Genomic DNA, 23,629 nt, shown 5'->3' on the forward strand with positions numbered 1-23,629 from the left:
GCGCGGGAGTAGCATTCAAACCTGTGTTGCTCTGGATTGTCTTGCTTCCAAGACAAACACGTTAACCATAGCTATGCTCCCAGCCAGTTTACTATTGTAATAGTTCTTTTTGGAATATCTATTTTAAACTTAGTTTGAACATTTTTTGTTAATGCCAAACATCGATGTCTTATATACCCAAAAGGGATTTCTTTGCACCTGTATTATATTAGTTAGCTGTTAAGTGTGTGTTAAACTGCATCGGAAAATGTCCTTAAATTGTTAAAATGTGCCTGCCTCTTTGTTACTGCTCATTATGATGATATGTCAGCGTACTTTTAGGTAACCGTAACTCAGACATTATTTTATTAGTTAGCTTGTTAAACCTGCTATCAACTCGTCTAATGGTGGAATATTTGCTAATGACCTCGTATCTACACCTGACTTCTTAAACAATACTATAATGCATGTAACAAAAAGTCAGAAGAGTAATTTAAAAATGTGCTAATTTATGCAATAGTTGTGAAATCTGCCAAGCTTTTACTGTCTAATGTTGTGAGGAGAGGGTGGGCAATGTGGCATGTTGTGGTCAACGGATACTATTTGAGTCCTCCAAGCAATGTGTAGATATTAACTTATGGATGTGGAATTATATTGTTCAAGGTGAAAAACCCTTTCAGTGCAGTCAATGTGAAATGCGTTTCATACAGAAGTACCTGCTACAGAGACATGAAAAGATTCATACAGGTGAGTATAGTGCCTTAAGTAACTTTACTGACATGATTTGAAACTGTTTTCTAGTCCGAGAAGGTTAATTAAACGTGATACTTGGCTGCAATTAGTTTTTTGGTATTACAAGTTTGTGTGTCGAGAAGCCTTACTATTGATTTCTCCTTGTGTTACAGTACATTTAGCCTATTTCCATCATCACAGTTGGCCTGGATAAAAAAACTGTTCCTCCATTCTTACATGCACTTTCTTCGTTGGCCCTACATGGGTACTAATTTGTCAGGCATATACTTTAGCCCTTCACAAGCCTTTCCAAGACAGAGAGAGAATACTTTGAAAAATCTCCTTGTTCATGGCTGCCCAGCACCACCTTCAATGGAGGTCACCCACTGCCGTAATGTGTTGGTAAGGGAGCGGAGGAAGGAATGATGTTCATTTCTTTACCTAAAAGGGCCTTGTCTTTTCTCAGATGTGGGAAAGGATGCTTCCCTCAAAAGTCTGACGTGAACAATGATTCCCCAGGGTTCTGGCTCTCAGTGGTGCATCCTCCCTGCGCTAATGTTCCCATGAAAAGGGATTTTGTTTATTTGGTCAGGCATCAGTCAGGATATCTGAACACCCCGTCGATTTTGAACATGTCCACAGGGAGGCGGTGTTCATCGCCAACTATAAAAGTAACTGAGCCTTTCTGCATTTTAATAATAATTGTCTTGGGGGAAGTACTTTGTGTGACCACAGGACTTTGTTACTCTGTAGGAGTTTCCATTTAGGGTTGCCAATTTACAATAATATAGTTTAGGTTATGCAGTGAAAATCCATTTTTAAAGCAGCTCAGTCAAGAGTTTGTGAATATCTTTGGAGCGGCGACCTCAAGACCAAAGTGATTGTTAAACTTGTAGAAAACTAGTGAATGATTCTCCGATAGCCCTATCTTCTGGTTAGAGTACATAACTCATCCGCTATATATAAACTTGCAGAATTCTGCATAATCCTGTTCAATACTACTGTCAACATAGAAGTAGGAATGTACATAGAAATGCACTAATTATGGATGGATGCCAGATAGTTTCAAACATTTATAATCTAATGAAGGATCAGATGAGATCTAATTTCGTGTGCCTGTGATAGGAGCCAATCAGAAAGAGGTCAGTATTTCATTATGAGCTTATATTTAATTAATTTTAGGTTATGCCGATTTCATGGGGAACGTATTTAATAGCAAGAAAATGTCAGTGATAGAACATTTGTCTTCACCTTGGCATTGTGCAACCCTTTTCTATCTTGCCTGTCTGTTAAATCGTATCAGGTCAGAACAGGCTGCATTTCTTAAATACTTAGTAAAAGAGACATTTACACAGGAAATTGGATTTTATGGGTTGGCTTTATTTACATTGTAGACATTAGCATGAGAGAGGTTTATCATTTGGCAACAGTCTCTGTCCGGCAGGACACAAGATTACGCATACTGTAGTAGTACATCAAAAGAAAATCTGTTTTATGGATCGTGGGACATCCAAGGTGAATGTCTTTGTTTCACATCTTCTTAACTCAAAATTGTGCTGTACCATCCCATTTTTAAGTGAGTACTTTCTTAAGTGACCAATGAGGACTGGTATGGCTTGGAAAAGCGAGTGGAAGGCATGTGAGATAGTATCTCAGCAGAAGGCAGGTTATCAGTTGGCGCTGATGTTGCTCAAAAACATACTATGTCAATTTTATTCAGGTTGAGAAGTAACATGGAAATACCATTTTGTGTGCTAAAGAGAAGTTCAGGGTTTCTAGTTCTGGGTTGTTACTCTGGGGCTGTACATATTGGGAGTTTGTCATTTTGGTGCATGAGAAAGATAATTGGTTTTCCCAAAAATTATATCGACTATAGAGGTGTAATTTCTCTTGTTAGATGCAATTTTTTCTGCCACTTCTACAAAAATGTATGTGCCTTGCGCAATCTGGTAAATACAATTAGCTAGATGAGAAAACCCTGGCATGTACTACGTCGGCCAGCAACAATGTTACTGTTGAGGCACAGCAAGTTTGCAAATAGTGTAGATTAGAATAATGTGTTTTATGCTGTTTACAGGAGTCACTTGAGTCTAGGCAAGTCTCTGTCTAAATAATACTGATTATTAATCAGATTTCCAGGATCATATGAAAGCTAAACAAGGCATTAAAATTAGTATTAGAAAATAGCCTGACACATGGTTATGTTAAATGCAGGGTTATTTCTGCTTAGAAACTATCTCTCAATTTCCTTCAAATTTGAGTTTTACCCAGTGGAACAGAAGTCTTTATAAAAAGTTTATTAGTATGCTGTTTTCAAATTATTGTCCCCGTTTCTCTTACTCTTGAGCGTATTAATCAACATTTGTATGTAATTTGGCAGAGGCAAGCCTGAGAGTGGACTGGAGAAGAAACATACACGGACATTTGTCACAAATAAATGGCTTTTTAAACCCCCCACATGATGCAAATTGTAATATAACAATAACCAATATCTTGAAATCTCGGGTGGGATTCCAGTTTTCATATTGGGCATATATATAAAATTTATGTGTGCAACTTGACTTTGATTGTGTAACTTGTTAGGACGCTTCCATCTTTTGTCACTTTAATCATACACTATGTAACGTTTTTCTGTCCTTGATATCAGGTGAAAAACCTTTTCGCTGTGATGAGTGTGGTATGCGGTTCATACAGAAGTATCACATGGAAAGGCACAAGAGAACGCACAGTGGAGAAAAACCTTACCAGTGTGAATACTGTTTGCAGGTAATTGCAAAGACACATTTGGGACCGTAGCAACAACTGTGATTTTGACACCTAAAAAATAAAAACATAATACGGCTCCTTCTGGGACTTATGGTGGTGCACAAGCCAAGTGCGCCTTTAGTGATAAGTCATTATTATATCAACTTAAATACTGAGGTAATGGGATGGAGACCCCAATTGCCCCCTATCTCACACTTCTGCATCTGTTCTGTTTGCTCACCTGACTCATTTCTAAGTATGTACAAAAAGCAGGTTGACACCTCTTAAGTATTGTTAGATTAGATTGAATCTGTTGATTAAAGAATTATGTAATGTTACTGTTTCATTGATTACATTTTCTAATATAAGATATAAATGCATGCATAAATAACATTAGCAATATGTTGCAAAAGATTAAACGCATAGTTAATTGCATAATGATGAACAATATCATACTATATGCTTATTAATATGAATAAAATACACTTTCATGATGTTATTTAATTCAAATGAGGTAGACGGACATACATACAATAGGGAGGCTGGGATTTTTCATAAATAATGTTGTATAAATATCCATTCTGCTTGCAGTAGTTGTGCTCTGGGGGGAGGTGTCAGTCTGGCCCTCGCACCGGCTCAGGCAGCACCCAGACTCTCGCACTTACCGGCCTCACAGCTGAGGGGTCCAAGAGCCTTGCAGCCGTGGGGCCTGTAATTTCTACTACCATGGGACACGTCCCAAGGGGCATTGCCCTGATACTGGGTCCTTACCCGAGGGGTTGCCTTCACGCCAAGGGTGCACAGCCTATCAGGTGTATACCTGTGGTGCAGGACAGGGCAGAGCCGGTGCAGTCGGGTATGCAGGCCGAGCCCGGGACCACGGCGGCTCCAGGTCCAAGTGTTCAAGGCTCGTGACAAAATGGCTGCCCTCCCTGAGCAGTGAAGGCGGGACACCTTGCAGGCAGGTGCGGAGGCCTGCCAGCCCACAGATCAACATAGGAAAAGTGTTGCTCCTAGGACAGACTGGGTAACACTGACCCCCCATCACATGGTCCACGTCTTATCCCAACATCTGGGGGTCCAAGGAACAGCGACCCCATGTACGGGCAGGGGCTGGGGAGGCAGCTGGCATACTCGCCCCCTCCCCCTGTGCAAGATCAAGCACAGCCAGCTTATGAGGACAGTTTTTTTTTAATAAATTCATGTCCCTCATGCGGTCCCCACAAATGGGCTCAATTCTCAGGCACATTCTTAAGGACATGTTGGCTCCGGCTTCGCCAGTGCATTCCAAGCCACCACAGCCCATGCCTCCTCCTCCTGTTCCACCTCCGCAACAGCCCAGAACCGAGGCTCCAGCAACCCTGGCGCAGGCTCAGACCCCTAGCACGGAGAAACCCCGAAAGGTAACTGGATCCAACTGCCCCCGTCCGCAGGGAAAGAGGAGGACACAGACGAGGAGGAGCAGGATATGCCCTCATTTGCAAAAGTCTTCCATGATAGGATTATATCCCTCAGCCACAGAAGAAGCCCCCCGAAGTAGGAATTCTGGCGGAGGTCCTGAGCATCAGGGCAGAGGCTATGCCGGGCATCCCCCTACAAAAGGATGTGGGGGCTCTGGCCAAGAAGGGCTGGCTCAAGCGCCACTCCACGCAACCCATCATTAAAAAGCTGGATGCGAAGTTCAGACAAACCGAAGGGGAAAGCATACTGCTCTCTACGCACCCGCAGCCTCTGTCGTCAGTAATCGCTGCAGCATCCATGTTTGCTAAGCCCCAGGCTTCGTCATCCAGCACTGCCACGACAGCTCTCTTGAACAAGGAGGAAACAACCCTTGAGTCATAAGGCAAGAAGGTTTACTCGAATGCTGGGCTGCACCTTGGGCAGACTAACGCAGACGGTATCCTCGCTGCGGCTAATCAACGCCTGTGGAGGGAGATCGCAGACTTTCTGCCGGTCATCCCTAAAGATAAGCAAGCTTCTTTCAAGGCGGGCCTGGTTGAGGCCAAACTCGTGGCACAGGAAATCATGAGGCCTCTGTGGGCCACATCGACACGGCTAACAGGGCCATCTGTCTGGCAACAGACATGAGGAGAACGGCCTGGTTGAAAGCTACCAGGTCCAACCAGTATGTCCAGGATAGAATCCTGCAACTTCCGTTCGAGGCGGGTGATCTCTTCCACTCCTCCACTGATGTGGAGCTTGATAAGAAGAAGAGCAGCTCCCAGACTGCAAAGTCTCTGCCCATTCTTACCAAATCGACACCTAAACTCTTCTCACAGATGCAGTCCCGCTCAGACAAGGGGCGTGCATTCGGCGGCTTCCGCAGGTGCCAGGACCACAAAGCCAGACAGTGGGACATGTCTCCAAGTCGGCACCGGAGAAAACGCCACAAGGCATCTCATAAGGGGTTCTTTGTGTCCCCCTCCTGTTTATCAGCCTCCGACCAGAAGAAACAATGACGATGTGTTTCAGGTCCACGGCACCCCAGTTGGGGGCAGGTTGGCCCTGCACAGTCAGGCTTGGCGGGCAAAGTTTGTGCGGACGCTTGGGTCATCTCAGTGGTGTCCTGGGGCTTCCAACTCCCTCTTCCTTCTCCTCCTCCGTCCTCCCCTCCCCACAGATTGGCACACCATCCTTCGTACAGAGTGAAGCGGTAGAGCTAACCCCCTCCCCTCCCAGCAGGGGTAGGGCTATTACTCCCGCATCTTCACTATCCAGAAGATGAACGAGGCAGGTCTGCGTGTGGTGTTGGATCTTTTTTCCCTGAACCTTTACCTACCCTTGAAGAAGTTCAAAATGGTGACGCCAGCGCTCATTGCCGAGACACTGTGTGGGGGAGACTGGAGGCGTATCTCCACATCCCCATTGTGCAGCCTCACCGGACCTTCTGCAGTTTCTGGGTCATAAGCCTGCATTTACAGTACAAAGTGCTGCCGTTTGGCCTAAACTTAGCTCTGAGAGTCTTCACGAGGCTCATGAACTCGGTGCGGCTCGCCTTAGGTCGGAGGGGATGCACATCTACCCGTACCTCAACGACTGGTTAGTCAGGGGTAATTCCCCAGAGCAGGTTTGGGACTCGGCGGACAAGCTCATCTCTACCCTATTCGACCTGGGTTTTTCGATCAACTACAAGAAGTTTCAGCTCATTCCTACAAAGACCCTAGTGTTTCTAGCCCTGCTGTGGCAGCACAGGGTTTTCACCACAGGTGACAAGGTGGCAGCGACCAGTCTCCCATTTTCGCAGCAGGTCCATCACCACAGCCTGGTGGTATCAGCACCTTCTGGGTGTACTGGCGGATTGTCTCCTGGCGGTCCCGTTTACCAGGCTCTGCATTAGGAGGCTTCAATTGCATTTTGCAGATTCTTGGGATCGGGAATCAGGCCATCAGGGGGGCCCTTGTCTCCATCCCACAACACCTGGACCACGACCTCAGATGGTGGCAACAGGAAGAGAACATTCTGGTGGGCAGACCCTTCCGTCCACTCCCCCATAGAGTACACAGTTACCACGGATTCCTCACTCCATGGGTGGGGAACCACCATGGGAGCACACTCTGTGCACGGCCTCTGGACCTCGTCCGACAGGCAGAATCATATCAACTGGCTGGAGTTTATACAGTTGGCACTCGGGTCCTTTCAACTGACCATCAACGGCAGGGCGATGTGCATCCAGACAGACAACACGACCTGCATGGTCTATATCAACAAACAGGGGGGGCACCAGATCCCCGCAATTGTGCGCGTGGATCCTAAAAATCTGGGAGTGGGCTATCAGCCAGGAAGTGTGCCTCTTGGTGGTCCACCTTCCGGGAGAATGCAACCTGGAAGCATACAGGCTGTCACCTGGCCGCCGACAATTACAAGTGGCAGCTGAACCGGAGAGTCCTCCAGGAAGTATTCAGCAGATGGGGTCACCCAGCAACAGACCTGATTGCAATGGCACAGAATCGGATGTGTGAACAGTTCACGTCCTGGGGATGAAGGAGATGCAACTCCCTAGGGGACACACTCCAGATACCCTGGGACAGTATGTGGGCTTATGCCTACCCACCCACACCGCTCGGGCACATGGTAGTGAGCAACATCAGGAACTCCAGGAACCTCAAGATTATCCTTGTGGCGCCTCGCTGGCCGGCGCGCCCCTGATTCTCGGACCTGCAGCAGATGTCGCTTCAACCGGAAACTCTACTCCCTCTTGGGAAGGGCCCTGTAATAGCACAGCAGGGAGGTGCAGTGCTATACCCCTCTCCAGAGAGCCTAGCCCCAGCAGCCTGGTTCCTGAGCAGCTAACGCTCCAGCACCTCCAGTTGTCCAGCAACAACCTGGAGATCATTTAAAATGCCAGGAGTCAGGCTACACGCAATCAGTACAAACGCAAATGGGCGAGATTCTGCTTTTGGGCTACGGAACATGGGGTGAACCCACTGACATGCACCCTTGACCAAGTATTATCATTCTCGGCCTATCTTTCCAGGTCTGCCGTCCAGGTCGATACCTGCAGAAGGTACCCAGATGCTATTTTTTCAAACGTATTTTATTGGTATTTGGTGAGAAAATACGTGCAGTACAAACATGTGAATTCAACAATGAGGTAAACAAAGGAGGAAATAGTCAGGAGGGGAGAACAGAAGAATGGGGAAAGAACAACAAAAACAACAGTCTTCATATAATAACGAACGACTCGGTGGATGTATGGGTCGAGGCCAATGTTCTAGTGCTTCAGGAAGCAGGGGGGGTCGCATACAGGGTCCGACGGTTCAGGCCAGGTGCATGGAGTTAGTGTCGGTGTGATGGTATGGGTTATCAGGGGGGTTTGTGGTCAGCGCTGAAGCGAATGTCTCTCAGGAGGGCCTTCCAAGAGTCCAAGGTGCCGCTCTCTGTTTCGCCGCTTGATGTTGTTCCTTCTTGCCAGGCTCTAGTTTCAGCTGCCGTCCATCTCTCCATCTCTTTAAGCCAGTGTTCATGCCTGGGGCCCGATGGCGTCTTCCAAGCCATCGCGATGGTTCTCTTAGCCAGGATGCATGAGATGTCCATTAACCTAACAGCATGTTTGAATTTGCTGGGTCTGGGGTAAATTCCCAGTAGGCACTCGCCGGGAGTCCATTCGTACCTCCGCATTCCGGCGTCCATGCAAGCCTGTTTAGCTTTGGACCATAGTGTCATCGCCCTAGTGCAAGTCCAGAACATGTGGATCATGTCCCCATTATCGTTCCCACACCATGGGCATGCTGGGGAGGATGTCTTGTTGAAGGAGGCGACCCTGTGTGGGGTCATGTATGTCCTGTACAGGACGTTCAACTGAATCTGGCCGAATCTAGCGTTCCTTGACACTTTTTTGGGGAATATTAACACTCTTTCCCTTTCTTTATCTGTGATTGGGGTCTCAAGGTCTACTTCCCATCTTGCCCTCAGAGCTTCGCCTTTAGGGTCGGGTTTGTCACATAGTCTGTTATACAGCCTGGAGACTGGTCTCCAACCATCCGTAAGGTCGTGCATCTCTTGTAGTAGAGGGTCTGGGGTGGGCCCCTCTGACCAGCTGTTCCATTGTTTCTTGGCGGTCTGCTTGAGGCGGTGGTACCAGAGAAACTGGCCTGGGGGTATTCCTTCAATGGCCTTTAGTGGCTCGAAGTCCCTGAATTCCCCCTCCTCAAACATGTCACCCCATGTGTATATGCCGGCTTCTTCCCACCTCCTTGCTGTGGATAGGTCTGCCTCCGTTCTACAAGTGTCTGCCAAGATAGGATTATCCGAAGAGTACAGGTGTTTCACTCGCTTTATGTAACAGGACCTGGCCCATATCTTCCTTCCTAGCTCAATTACCTGTGGGGTAACCGGGGATTGCCGTATGGGGTGCCATAGGGTTTCCTTGGGGATTACGTTGATCGAGGATTGCCTCAGTAGTTCCGATTCAGCCGAAGGTTCGTCCGAGAGCCATTTCGTTATGTGGCTTAACTGGGCAGCCAGGTAGTATAACTGGAGATCTAGTAGCTTTATCCCTCCCTCTTTATGTGGCAGGGATAGGATGGCCAGCGACAGTTTGTGTCTGTGAGGTCCCCACAGGAAGTCCTTGATGATTGCCTCCAGTTCCTTGAAGAAGGGCAGTCGGACATAGTGACAAATATTCACGAAAAAGTATAGTAATCTGGGGAGTATGATCATCTTGACTATCGCTGCTCTGCCTACCATTGCCAGCGGGAGCTTGGACCAGAATTTTATAGAGCGTCGAAGACTCGTGGTTGCGACTTCTGTGTTGTGTTCATGCGTGAGTAGCGGGGTGTGGCTCACGTTGATCCCTAGGTACCGGAACTTGACCAGTTGCCAACCTATTCCTACAGCCTGGAGATCGTTTTCTGGTGTGCCGCGTAGGCCCGCCAGGGGGAACGCGGAGGACTTACTTCTGCTGAATCTGATCCCGGAGTATTTCGCATAATTGTCGAGTACCTCTAGCGCTGTTGGTGCATTGACCTCGGGGTTTCTCAGGTATAGAAGAACGTCGTCCGCGTATAGGGATATTATGTGGTGTACATTGCCCACCTTGATGCCAGCGTCGAAGAGCTGTTGGCTAAAGTATAATGCGATCGGCTCCAGGCCCAGTATGTACAGCATGGGCGATAGCAGGCACCCCTGTCTCGTTCCCCTTTGTATTTCCCAGGCTGCTGATACCATTCTTCCCGTTTTCACTCTTGCCATTGGGGAATTATAGAGGACCTTGATCCACCTGATGAAGCCCCCTCCGAAGCCGAATCTCCTCAAGACCTCCCTAATCCATTCCCAATATATGGAGTCCAAGGCCTTGATAGCGTCAAGCGACAATACCGCCAGGTCTTCATCTCTTTTGTATGTTTCGGCCATTATGTGTTGTAGCCTCCTTAGGTTAGCTGTGGTGTTGCGCCCAGGCACAAATCCGTTCTGGTCTTCATGGATTATGGATCCCACCACTCTGGCCAGCTTGCTGGCTAGTATGGATGTGAGAATCTTAGCATCATAATTTAGCATGACCAGGGAGCGATAGGATTCGCAATCGGTGGGTGATTTGTGTGGCTTGAGCATGGGAATGATTATGGTCTCTTTCATGGTGTTGGGTAGGACCCCGTTTGTGTATGCCTCTTGGTAGACTTCGTGGAGAACTGGGGTGAGGATGGGCTCGTACGTTTTGTAGAACTCGGGTGGGAGGCCGTCGCTGCCGGGGGCCTTGCTGGTAGAGAGGGACCTGATTGCCCCTTGCACGTCTTCAGGAGTGATCTCCATCTCCAGTTCTTCTCTCTGCTCGGCTGATATTCGGGGGAGAGCTATCTCCTTGAGTTTTTCTATAATGTCCTCCGTGGGAATTTGTGCCTCGTGGGCGTACAATTTGGAATAGAATTTGGCGAATGAGTCGTTGATCCCCAGTTGTGTCGTGTGGGATATCCCATCGGCGTCCCGTATCTCCGTCGGGAGGTGCTTGGGGTGTTCTCACTTGCAGAGCCAGGCCAGTAATCTCCCCGGTTTGTCCGATTCCTTGTGGGATCTGGTAGTGTATGTGGTGAAATCGAATTTCTGCAGTCTTTCCCATGCTTGCTGACATTCTACGCGTGCTTCCTTCAATTTGCTCTCGATCTCTGTGGAGTTGTTGTGGGTGGACTCTAGTCGGGAGATCTCTGCTTCTTGTGCTTAGAGTGTTGTGTTTAATTGCCTGCGAATTCCGCCGGCTTTTGATATAATTTCTCCTCTGGTCACCACCTTCATAGCTTCTCATAATGTGCTCCAGGAGGATACCGAACCCTTGTTGATTTCCAGAGATTCTTCCAGTTTTCCGGCGAGGTCTTCCCTGAACTCGGGGGTCTTCAAGTGCCGCAGTCGGCATCCTCCACATAGGTATCGGGGGTCTGGGTCCCTTTTGTTGCCATAACATGGTTAGTGGGGAATGGTCGGAGATTGTTCTCCCCAGGTATTCTGTAGCTGCGGCTCGTGGGGCAAGCTCCTTGTCGATGAACAGATAGTCAATTCTTGTATGGACTCCGTGCGGGGCTGAGTAGTGGGAGTAGGTCCTCTCGGTTGGGTGGTGTTCCCTCCAGATGTCCACCAAGTTGAGCTGCTCCAGTGGTTCCTTCAGGGCACGGGTTGTGAGGTTGCTTGAGTGGGGAGGAGGCAATGATCTGTCCATGCTTGCGTCAGCAACGCAATTGAAGTCGCCGCCCCATATAAAGGTGCGATCCCGGTGTTGAGTCAGCTTTGCAATCATTGTGGTGAGGTATGCCGGTATTCCGTGATGTGGGAAGTATGAGTTAGCCAAGCAAATCGGGGTCTGTTCCATTGTGCCCCAAACCACTACATATCTCCCCTCTTTGTCTAGTTCACACCCCTCCATTTGGAAGGGCACGTCTGGGCTTATCCATGTTAACACCCCTCTCGCGTATTTGGAATAGGGGGACCCTCTCACAGTCCCGGCCCATCGGTCTGCAATCATGGACATGGCCTCCATCGTGAGGTGGGTTTCCTGCAGCAGTGCAATCGAGACTTTCTTCCTTTTGAGATAGGATTGTATGCGATTCCGTCTGAGCCCATGCCCCTCACATTCCATGTCATCACGGTAAGTTGTGCCGCCATCGGGTCCGAGTTTTGGGTCTGGCACGGGACTCCGTCCCTAGGGTTTGGATCTGCTTTAATCCATGGTGAGCGGATTGCAGGAGAGACACCGCTGGTTCATGAGCTCCTGGGTCAAGTCTTGGGCCCATCCCGGTCTTTATTAGAGAGAGAAATTTGAAGACTGTGTAACTAATGAAACTAATAACAAAACTCAAACTGGTGCGCCCATCGACTACAACATTGTCGCGGTGCTCAGGGGCTCTCGAGCCGTCGAAGCCCATCCGGGATTCAGGCGCGAGCTGGGTCAGGCGGGTTCCTGGCCCTACTGAATTCTACGCTGGGGGTAGGGCTAGGGCCGTTTCTGTGTGGTAAACTGAGATTGGATTACCTTCTGGTTTCCGGCGTCTTATTTGCTGGTTCTTTACGGTTACATGTGGGTTACTTGTGAAATCTGAGGGAGTTAGGCCTCTGTCCGTGGACTGTCCTTGCCGTCGGCGAGATAATTGTCCTCTAGCCACGTGTTGGCTGCGTCTGGATTGTCGAGGAATACCACTCTCTCCTTATAAATGACCCTGAGGCACGACGGGTATAGTAGCCTGTATTTTAGGTTCAATTGGCAGAGCCTAGCTTTTACCGGGACAAAAGAATTTCTCTCTTTGCACCTTCTGCGTGTAGTCCGGGGTAAATGGCGATTTTGGAGTCCCCCCTTTCGATGGGGCCGCCCTCCCTGGAGTGTCTTAAGATAGTTTCTCTGTCCTGAAAGTTCAGTATCTTGGTTATTATTGGTCTAGGGTGCGAGCCCGGGGGGGGGTGCACTTCTGGAGGGACCTGTGGGCCCTTTCGACCGAGAATCCCTGTGTCAGCTTGCCGGCCCCAATTTCTTGCAGCAGAAGGGTTTCGACGAAGGATGTGGTGTTTGCTCCTTCACTTCCCTCTGGGACACCTAGGATCCTAATGTTGCCCCGTCTGGCCCGGCCTTCGGCCTCTTCCGCCGCTCTTCTAGGAAGGCTACTTTCCTATTCAGGGGGGCGACTTCAGACTGTAGAGCTGTAGTGGCCCCAGATGTTTCCTCTGTTGATTGTTCGATGGTCGTTACCCTCTCCGCTAAGTTGTGTGCATCCTGGCGAATGAGTTGAATGTCTATTTTAAATTCGTCGATCTTGGAGTCTATCTGCGTTTTTAATGAGGCTATGGCTTCCAGTGTTTGAGAGTGATTTTCGGCAGCTACCCCTTCGCTTGTCTGGGCGGTTTCAGAGGGGCTGGCCCTAGCTTGAGTAGGGGTCTTTACCTTGGTGGAAACAAAGGAGTCCATGGTGGCAGCTCTGGTTTTGTTCTTGGCGGCCATCGTGAGGTGGTAGTTGTGGATGCCCTGAGCCTCAGGAGCTAGAAAGCATGCGGGGATGTGATCGAGTCCCCCTTCCGATGCTGGGCTTGGGGTGGGGGGGCCCAGGTCGATGTTTTGCTCGCCCTCGGTCTTAAGCGTGCAGGCCCCTCAGGGTAGATGCAAGTAGAATCGGGGTATGCAGGGGTTCCCTTACGCAGGTGTTGCGAGGTCTCACGCACCTTGTCTTTTGGGTCCGTGCCGATGGAGTGTCCCGCGGCGCATCTATCTTCTCCTCCTGTGCACCGGGGTGCTGGGCAATCCGTGCCGGAATCGGGTCTGGCGCCGTCCCGTTGAGGTGAGCCGCAGTGCAGTCGTTTGCGGCCCAGGGAAACCCAGGATTGGGTATGTCGATGTGTCCTTGTCCACGCTCACCCAGCCGCAGAGGTGTTCGCCGTTCCGGAGCTTGGATCACCTCAGTGGGCCGTGCGTAACTGCGGTGGGGCCCGCGTGGTGCGTATCACAGCGCATGTGATCCGGCCCGGGAGCCCCCGCAATGTGTGACGGGGAGCATCCAGGCTGCGGGGCCTAGCGCTCGTGCCAACTGGGCAGCCTCCTGGAAGTCCGTTGGGGGAGGGGTTCCCCTTAAAGGCTCCGCTATGCGGTACGAGGCGCCATCTTGGATTCAATTGGAGCGGAGGGGGAGAGAGCAGTCTTAGAGCTCCGGTAGTGTCTAGGAGGTCCGATTCAATGGGCCCACCGGCGGTTCGGGTACATGTCCGCTTCCCACAACAGCACGTTCTTCTCCGAGGGCTGGTGCTTCGCATGAGCCGGAGAAAAGGATCAGGAAACGGCGTCTCGGCCGGAGCTCGGCAGATCAGCTACCGCTCGCCATCGGCGCCAAGCCACGCCCCCCCCCCCCACGGTACCCAGATGCTATTGTCACGTACAGGAACTCTGACACTCTTGTCCTCGCGTCGGCCAATCCTGTAGTCAAGAAACACCTGACGGGGTTGACCAGGCTTTACCCCTCGGTCAAGCGCCCTCATCCTGTTTGGGACTTGAATGTAGTCCTAAGCGCTGCAGCACATGAGCCATTTGAACCCATGGCCACGGCTGACATTAAGCTAGTCACTCTGATGACAGTCCTTCTGGTTGAGCTTGCATCAGCTCGCAGAGTAAGCAAGATTCGGGCGTTAGTCGCCGCAGAACCATATAGTAGATTTCACAAGGACAGGGTCGTGCTGCGCACATACCATACCCCAAATTTCTTCCGAAGGTAGTCTCATCCTTCCATATCAACGAGGAGCTTGTGCTCCCCACATTCATCCCGGACCCCAAGGAAGTTGCAGAAAAAATGCTCCACTGCCTGGATGTCAGGAGGGTGTTGAGATTCTATCTAGACACAACAAAGGGCATCCGCAAGACAGACACATTGTTTGCAACATTCAGAGGCTCTAGGCCTGGGCTGCAAGCCTCCAAGGTGTCCATAGCTCAATGGATGACAGCAGCGATCCAGGAGGCATACAAGGTGCAATATAAGGATCCGCTGCAGGGCATGCACGCAAATGCGGTAAGAGCGAAGGAGACCACAGTCGCCGTCCCCAGGCAGGTGATCAGCAGTGCGCCAACTTGGGCCACACCACCAGCATTTTGCAAGCACTACTGCTTGGATACCAGTGCCAAGGCTGATGCAGCATTCGGCCAAGTGGTGCTGTGTAATCCATTTGCCTAGATGGTCAGGCTCTCCTCCGCAGGGCATTGTCAGTTGTAATCGCCCATACAAAATGGAGGAAAGGGGACAGGATGTAGGAGTAGTTAAGTGTTACTCACTGGAGTGACTAACGTACTTTAGTCCATAGTCACCTTTCCTCCATACGCCCCACCATCCATCCCCCATTAATAAGACCAGTAGGGTTGTTAAAGTATAATAAAGCCGATGCGTTAAAAAGAGGACTGAGGTGTGGTGCCGGTGGCCTGGGCTAAGGGAGCCCGCACTACCAGCCCGTACCATTGCGCACCAGTAAATTTAAAGGACATTTATTTTTCTGGTGGAAAAGAGGTTCCGTTCCCGTTCCTCGCGAGGGACGCCCTTACAGTATGGAGGAAAGGGGACTATGGACTAGGAGTGCGCTAGTCACTCCAATGAGTAGCACTTAATTTATAAAGGATACGTCATTGTTGCAATCAAATTGCTAGATTCTTTTTCAGCTCTAACCCTTGTTGATAGTTGAATAAATTGTTTAATAGGAAGGCAGAAGCAGCTGACAGTACAGTAGTATTATATTCAACTATTGGAGTGCATATTCAAAAGCTTTTTTAATTTGTTTTATTAATTAATATGGGCATTAGATATCGCCGTTGAGCAGGCCCATCAGGGAATTCAAAGTGGCAACCTAGCATGTGAGAGAGAAAAAATAAAAAAAAACACAACACCCCTCCAGGAATTACAGAATGGTAACTTGATAATTAAGCCATGATCATTAATTCAAAGTCCATTGGCTCTGAACTATGGCAGGATATTTATTTCACCATGTCCATTTATCCCAGGCACAAGTTGCTTTCACTCTTTTGGGCGTGTGATGTTTTTGAGTTGTAAGCGATCTGTGTACATGGATGTCTGAAAGTTAGGAAACCTAGAGATTTTAATCCTGAAACATGTTGCGCTTGCGATAAGATGTTTGTTATGATGAAATGGGAATGATGTCTAGTTCAGAACCATTGCAATTTGAATTATGGTCCTGTATTTTATAGTGTTGAAGAAACAATGATGTGCTTCATTAGACACTCGAATCCATCAGTTTGAAAGAAAAATCATATCTAAAATGTCAAACTTTGATGTAGCAAAATAAGTAAATGAAGATCCCCAAAGGTGCTGTTATAATACCATATGTCAGGACAGTGCTCTGTCTGTAAACTATGCTCCCTTGCTTCTAGATTTTACCACATTAAAAGCTGCCAATCGTATAATGGGCGTAACTCACAAACATCTCTCGTCCTCAATCCTGACTCAAGCAAAACAGGCCATGCGACGTGACACTAGCGCCATAAAGAAATCTTGCAAGACAGCCAGCGCAACAATTGCAATCAAAGTTGCAATACGTGCGCGTCGCCAAGTATACCGCAACTGGTTGAAATCTCAGAAACTAATAATTGAGCAAGACAAAGCCGAACATCTGATGAAACATCTAATCCAGAAGAACTCACGAGAAATCTGGATAATTCTGAATACTGGCAATTCAAGACATCACCAAATACCATCTAATACGATTGATGCCGATACATGGGAACAACACTTTACTAGCATCTTCAACAAACCATCTCATGAAGAGTCAAGAATATCCATTAAAGAGCCAATATCTTGGAACTTCCAAAAAACTGCGGAAGAGATCAGAGCTGCAATACGGGCCCTAAAAAGCTCGCATGCATCAGGTCCAGATCTAATATCCAATATGATGTTGAAGAAAAATGAACAACAATGGGCTATCTTTATTGAACAACTATTCGCACGCCTGTCCAAATCAATGATGATACCTGACTCCTGGCGCGTGGCGATCATAGTGCCAATCTATAAAAAGGGCAACAGGGCTGATACAACCAACTATCGCCCGATTGCCTTGTTGGACACTATAGGGAAAATCTTCGCCTCTTTCCTACGCCAAAGGCTAACTGCATGGTCCATACAAGAGCAAATAATTGACATCCGGCAAACAGGTTTTACAAAAGGCGTAGGTGTGGAGGTAAACCTGCTGCTAATAAACATACTAAAACTTGAATGCCTAAAAGCAAAGTCGAGATTATACTTGGCTTTCATCGACCTGAAGGGCGCCTTTGATAGCGTAAACCGCAGTAAACTGTGGCAAAAACTAATAAACTGGAAATGTCCGATTGAACTGGTTGCACCAATAAGAGCCTTACACACAGAAACCACCATCAAAATAAGATTGAATAATCAAGGCTTACTATCCAAGCCGATTACAACAAACTGGTGTGAAACAGGGATGCCCTCTAGCAGCTGAACTTTTTAAATTATTCATTTCTGACCTCCCATCATATCGTAAAGATGTTCGCTGTTTTCCACCGAAGCTGAACAACAATGAAATAGGATGTATAATCTATGCTGACGACGTGGTCTTGTTGGACCAGACACAGATAGGCCTGCAACGCCAGCTAACAAATCTTCATAATTATCTTAAAAAAAACGACCTGGAACTAAACACCGAAAAATCCAAGATTGTCATCATTGGTCAACGATGTACCAACAAACAAAAAGCCTTTGTGTGGAAAATTGACGATAATCGACTTGACGTAGTCAATTCGATTAGATACTTGGGAATAACATTCAATAACTCAGTGCACGAACATCACTGGAAGGTTGAGATGGTTAACAGAATGATTCAATATAGCATTCAAGGCCAGCTGCTGAACAAAAACTTTGGAAAATTCAGTCTAGCACCAGTCCTGACCTTTTATAATCAAAAGGTGATCCCCGCAATTACCTTTGGTTCGGAGTCTGGTTGGAACATCGACGCCTTGTATTGGCAAAAACTTGAAGGCATCTACTGGCGGCGTGTTCTGAAGCTTCCTTCATACATCTCGATGATCCACATAAGACATGAACTCTCTCTAAATTCCCTACATACCCATGTAATGTGGAAATCATTAACGGCACTACGCAAAATGAATTTGATACCTGTAGCGCCAGCATTTGAAATCTTTGCTGGGGAAAAAACTCCAGGAAGCTCGAAACTGTTAGACGAGTGGAAACTATTAATGATATCTACTTTAACGAATGCCGATCTGACCTTGCATGACCTGCTGACGAGACCACAATCCATAAAAACAAAATTTGAACAATGGTGCTGGACAAAGAATAACGAGCGACGTCTGCAGTTGAAGTCCACCTTAGATTCTGGAATCGGAGAACACAAACTAAATGTAACAAGTAGATACCTAACGCATTGTCCATCCCGTCATCACCGTGAGCAGTTTCTAAGATTACGACTAAACGCAATCAAAACAAAGGAAATGACGTGGGGTCGCCACTTTAAAGAAGCTATGGATAATCTATGTCGCTTCTGTAATAGCGAAATAGAATCCTTAGAGCATCTCATCACCAAATGCACAAAGACCACCTCAAAGAGGAATCAGCATCTGGGTGAATTTATCCCAGCAGATTGTAACACCCGAGATTGGTGGTCCTATGTAGCAGCCGGTCACAGCATAAAATTAAGCTGTGTGGTAATAGACTACATAGATGCTCTAAAGCTTGATGTCCTGTGACTGACCTCACGAAACTGAATCCTTCAGATTATCCTATGTAATACCGTGAACTGGTTTTTGGCTGGATGAATTCTGACGAATTTTGACGAATTTTTTAATGAATGTTGTTACATTGTAGCAAAAGTCTGATGCCACGTTGTTCACAATGTGGTATTTTAGGCTGACGCTTCAATAAAAAAAAAAAAAAAAAAAAAAAAAAAAAAATAATACCATATGAACATGTTTTATCAAATTAGATGCTGAATGTGGTTCTTGCACGGTATCTGAGCCTTTCTCCAATAAAGGAAGAAAGAATTTAACTTCTTTGACACAGCACAGGACATTGTCCTTCTCTGCCCCGACTCCTGATTGATCACCGGCAATCCTGTCTAAACTGTTCTTACTCTCAAGACTCTGTGCCTCTCTTTTCTCTATTCTTGGTGAGCCTGCATCATTTAGGGTATTGGGTTGAACAGTGCTTCCGTCCTCAACATACCTGGTACTCCCTCTCTTAAATTTCCTGCACACCTCACCCTTTTACCTCTATTAATGATCATGTCAAGATTTTAAGAAATACCAAAATGTATTCTCTTTTTTTGGCACATATGTTTTCTGGCTGGTTTTATTTGTGACCTTAATGCAACCCGGGCACATGCTTCAGATGTCCAGGGCAAGAAGTAGACTTGGACAAGTTTATTCTTTATGCCTAACACTCCCAACTGCCTCGGTCCACTTTTTTTGGCACTTGGTATTCAGTTAATCTTTGCAGAGCACCACTTTAGCAATTGCATGCAGTCTGTGACTAGCATTTTTATAAAAAAGGTATTTCAGTTGGCCCTTGTCTATGTTCTCCAATGCTGGGTCTTGTATGTAAGATGAGGTTGAATCCACACGTGTAACGTTATGATCAATATCAAGGGTTCCTAAACTCGTGCTCTGGCAGAAGACCAATTCCTCCGGTGGACAATGGCCTCAATCAAGACATGCAGCTCTGAGGTTGCACTGTATTTGAGAGTCTGCTGCCACAATAAAAGATGGAATAACAAGTGCCTTATATATAACCACTCAACAGGTGGGTCACTCTACGATTCAGAAGCAGATGTGTTCTCAGAAGGCAAAGGCTATCATGCTTATGATGTTATGACCGTATGACTCCATGTATAAGGCAGAATATAGGCATTTTTGTTGTGAACCCCACCTGGAATTTGCTGTGGCGACTCGGTGGGTGGAGGGTGGGATGCGGAGTGTGTGCTGTTGGTTAGATGTTTTTCTTGTTTAAATGGTGAAAATGTATAATTTTCTAAAATGGCAATAAAGAAATATGAAGAATACAAAATCATAGGTGATCCTGATGTGTCCGAGTACCCCATTCCACTCTGCTGATCCTATAGGCAAATAGCCCATATTTTGCCTTTTCTTCATATTGTACTGCACTATTTTCCTGGTTATCTACAAGTCTGAGGACTACAATTAGCCGAACCCACTCCATGTTACAACCTTTCCATATTTTGTTTTTATTCAGTAGCAAAATGAAGAGGCTGTGGGTGGGGAAGGTCTTGTCTAAAGAATGGCCCTCTTCCATGTGATGACTTGCCCATCTGATTCCTTTCATGGATAATCCAGTTATTCAACTGGTCAGAAACAAGGGCGTCTTCTTATAGGCTAAGTTGCTGGTTTGGGTACAAGGGTCTTAAGAAGAGCATTTTCAGTCTTCTAAGCATACCTCAAAGTGGCAAAATCATAAATGCACAACATAATCTCTTGTTGGTGTGTCCACCATGCCAGGTAAACATTATTGATAGCCACGTTTATCATGACAGAATGCATAGAAGAGACCTTATTGAGATATCTCTCCCCAAATGAAAATGTACAAAATACATACACATTCTAGATAGAAGAGTCTGTGTTGCTCTGTGCAATGTTGAGCAGAGGGGGAACTGTCCAAACTCTTATCTGTAGAATCTCCAGCCAAAGTTTTACTTAAGTCAGTTTTGCTCCATTTTTTTTGTGAGAAAGTCCCCCAATATATTCGGGGGACATCTAGTAGAGTGACATAGAGGGCTGCGGAACTCCCAAAACTAGTGGAAGGTGGTGACAGGATTGGTATGGGAAGGACCCCCTGGCCTCCTCCACATAGTCCCCATCATATGGCAGGGGCCAGCCACATCGATGATATCTCACACACACTGCCACATGCACATATACTGACCTTTGTAATAGAAATATTTGTGGGAATGTGCATCATGTCTCAGGAACAGTAAATGTTGCAGAGGTAAGGATAGAGAGTGTGTGAGGATTAGAGCCCTCTAGGTCTAATGGTGTGTGCTGCAAGGCGGGCCACTACCACAAACCCATTTCCCACACACATGCTAACCAACAAATGCAAAGATAAAAAGAGGACTCGGTGGTACCACAGTGAACCTATTCAGCAAGCGCTCAGCAGCTGGGAAACAGACAGGGAGGTCCTGCTAAACAGCAGGAGCCGGGAGAACAGCTGCTATGCTCACATGGCGCAGATGTTTGGCACAGGCGCACTGGAATCTGAAGTGGGAATCCAAGATGGCAGACCAGGCTTTTAGAGCCTCAGTCCACATAAACATTGAAGCTACCACCCAAAGCATAAACACACCTGAAACGGGGAATTGTCCACGTAGATCAATAAGGAACAAACACCAATTTCCCAACACATGTCCCTTTTCCAAATCCCTGCCTAGTAGAACACCCAGATATTTCCTTTTCTTCAAAATTTTACTTATTATTTTCAAAATATGGCAATGATTAGAGAAAGTACAGCAAGACAAATGACTCATGTATTCTGATCAGTCCAGAACAAAGTGGTGCTTGATCCACAAACAGAAATGTCAAGACACCTCACACCAGTACTTGCAAAACATTGTTGGTCCCTCTCATGGACCCCTTCCTCCTGCCTCAACCATCTCCATTGGCACCCTAGATCAAAGATATCTGGTAGACATCTAGCAGGCTTTTATTGTGTGGTGGACATTGTCCTAGCATATCTCAATAAAAAGGGGACAATGTCTTGAGGTACTTTGGGAAAGTGGTTTATTTCCATTGTAATGACCTTCCAAATTTCCCCCACCATATGGAAAGAACCATACTCTCAGTATTGCTCCAACCCTGATCTAGATTCAGTCTTGCTGCCATGAGTAAATAAGAGTTGAGCTGTGCAGCCTGTTCTAGGATATATGCCATTCTGCATGTGCTTCAGCAAGCTTACAATTGCATGGAGGGGTTCAAAGATACTGCTGATGTTCTTTGTACTGGCCAGTGCCTTTTCCCAAAAATCTTGGCTCAAGGACATATCCACCACATGTTGGTGAGACAACAAGATTCCCCACAATCGCTCCAAAAAAGAAGGGAGTACTTAAGAAATATTTTATGGAGTTGCATTGCAGGCATTTACCACCTAAAGCAGATTTTAAAGGTGCATTCTCTATACAATTGCTACAGGTGATGTTCTGCACCTTAGCCCAGATGCGGCTGAATGAGTGATCTTCATTTGTAATATTTAACTCTTCTTCCCACTCATGCATTTATGGCAATTTTTCAAAAAGGTCAGTATAATGCAGTAGCTTTTATAATGTTCAAATTCAGTCTTTAGAAATGCCCTCCACTAAAATACCGTCGAGAGGGGAAGATGGGTGGAAACTAGCTGCACAGATAATAGGGTCAGCGGCCCAATGGCGAAGTGTATGTATGTAAAGTGTTCCTGTTTTCCCAGGCCAAAAAAACCCTTACATTGCTTAAAGAAGATGGAAATACCTGATCTGAGAGAGAACTGATGTTTTCTTGTATCCAGTTAGTGAATGCCCTGGATACCGTTCAGGTAGAAAACTCCTTGATTTCCCAATAACGCAGTTCATACCTTTTATTTTCATGCCTTAATAGCCGTTTCCCAATATGACATCATATCCCAGGAGGAGTTGCCCACCCAATAATCTATCTGGTGTGTTTCATAAGGCAAATACGCTAGGGGAGTGATTGTAACTTCTTGTTCCAGGCTCACACAGGTGGCCTGGTGCCCAGGGAAATAAACAATTAAATACGTGCAAGATCTGAGCTGCAAGGCAATAAAGCTTTATGCATGGTACTCCCAGGCCTTCAGAATATGTTCCCCTAGTGAGCCTGCTCCTGGAATCCATGGAATCTTCTTGGGTGAGATAAAGATAACTATTTTACTTTGGAGAATAGCTCAGGAGGAGTCTGGGATCTTGACAGAGGCGACCAGGAATGCATACAGATGCTTGGGGACCGCATTAATTTGGTATCCTCCAAGGTGCCATCCTTTCCCGAATCATCTTTAGCTTCAATATGGAACCTCTGGGAATTTTCCGAATGAGATGTAGCCATTCATCAATACTCTGACACCATCTATCTGTACCTAAAGGTCAAAGGCCCACTTCACATCACCCACCTGTGTGAGGGCCTGATCACCAATCAAACCAGGGTGTAGCCTAACCCGAGCAAGTCGAAATTCATTCTCATTTGTCCCTCTGCCAGGAAACATCCATACGTGGCTTGACGTTCTGCAACTGGAAGTATTCAACCCATAGCAGTCAAACTCTGCCAAAACCCTAGGCTTCACTATCGACAGCAGACTTTCCTCCCGAAAGCACACAGCCAAGAAAGTCCAACCAGGCTACAGTTTGTTACGTTCCGTAAAAATCAAACCCTTCCTCCCCCTGAACGACTTCTACAAAGTAGGTCAGGCTCTCGTGATCTCCCACATTGACAAGGGAAACACCCTCCTGGCCAGACTCACAGCCATGCATCTGGCCCACCTCAAGGCTATCCACACTGTAGCAGCCCACTTAATTACTGGTCGTAGCAAATACAACTAGATATTTTCCTCCCTGTGTGAGCTTCACTGGCCCCCCCTCCCTGTCAGGATCCTATTCAAAACTGCTTGTATTATCTACAAAGCAGTCTTGAATGGCACACGAGCGCATACCTGGCAGCTAAACTCCACACCTATGGAGGCTCTTGTGCCTTCTCTAACAAATC

At 47.0% G+C, this 23,629-nt stretch overlaps 1 protein-coding gene across 3 annotated transcripts in view; it reads left to right on the forward strand.

Moving 5' to 3' along the window:
- The window catches only part of ZNF148 (zinc finger protein 148), a 569,671-nt gene that overhangs the window by 298,561 nt on the left and 247,481 nt on the right, over window positions 1-23,629 (forward strand). For all 3 annotated transcript variants that reach the window (XM_069616642.1, XM_069616641.1, XM_069616640.1), the window contains exons 5-6: window positions 643-726; window positions 3,359-3,477. In XM_069616642.1, the coding sequence (XP_069472743.1) occupies window positions 643-726; window positions 3,359-3,477 (203 nt within the window). The remainder of the gene's footprint in view (window positions 1-642; window positions 727-3,358; window positions 3,478-23,629) is intronic.

This window comes from Ambystoma mexicanum, chromosome 9 (assembly GCF_040938575.1).
Source record: "Ambystoma mexicanum isolate Mex_15411 chromosome 9, UKY_AmexF1_1, whole genome shotgun sequence".
Classification (NCBI taxonomy): Eukaryota; Metazoa; Chordata; class Amphibia; order Caudata; family Ambystomatidae; genus Ambystoma; species Ambystoma mexicanum.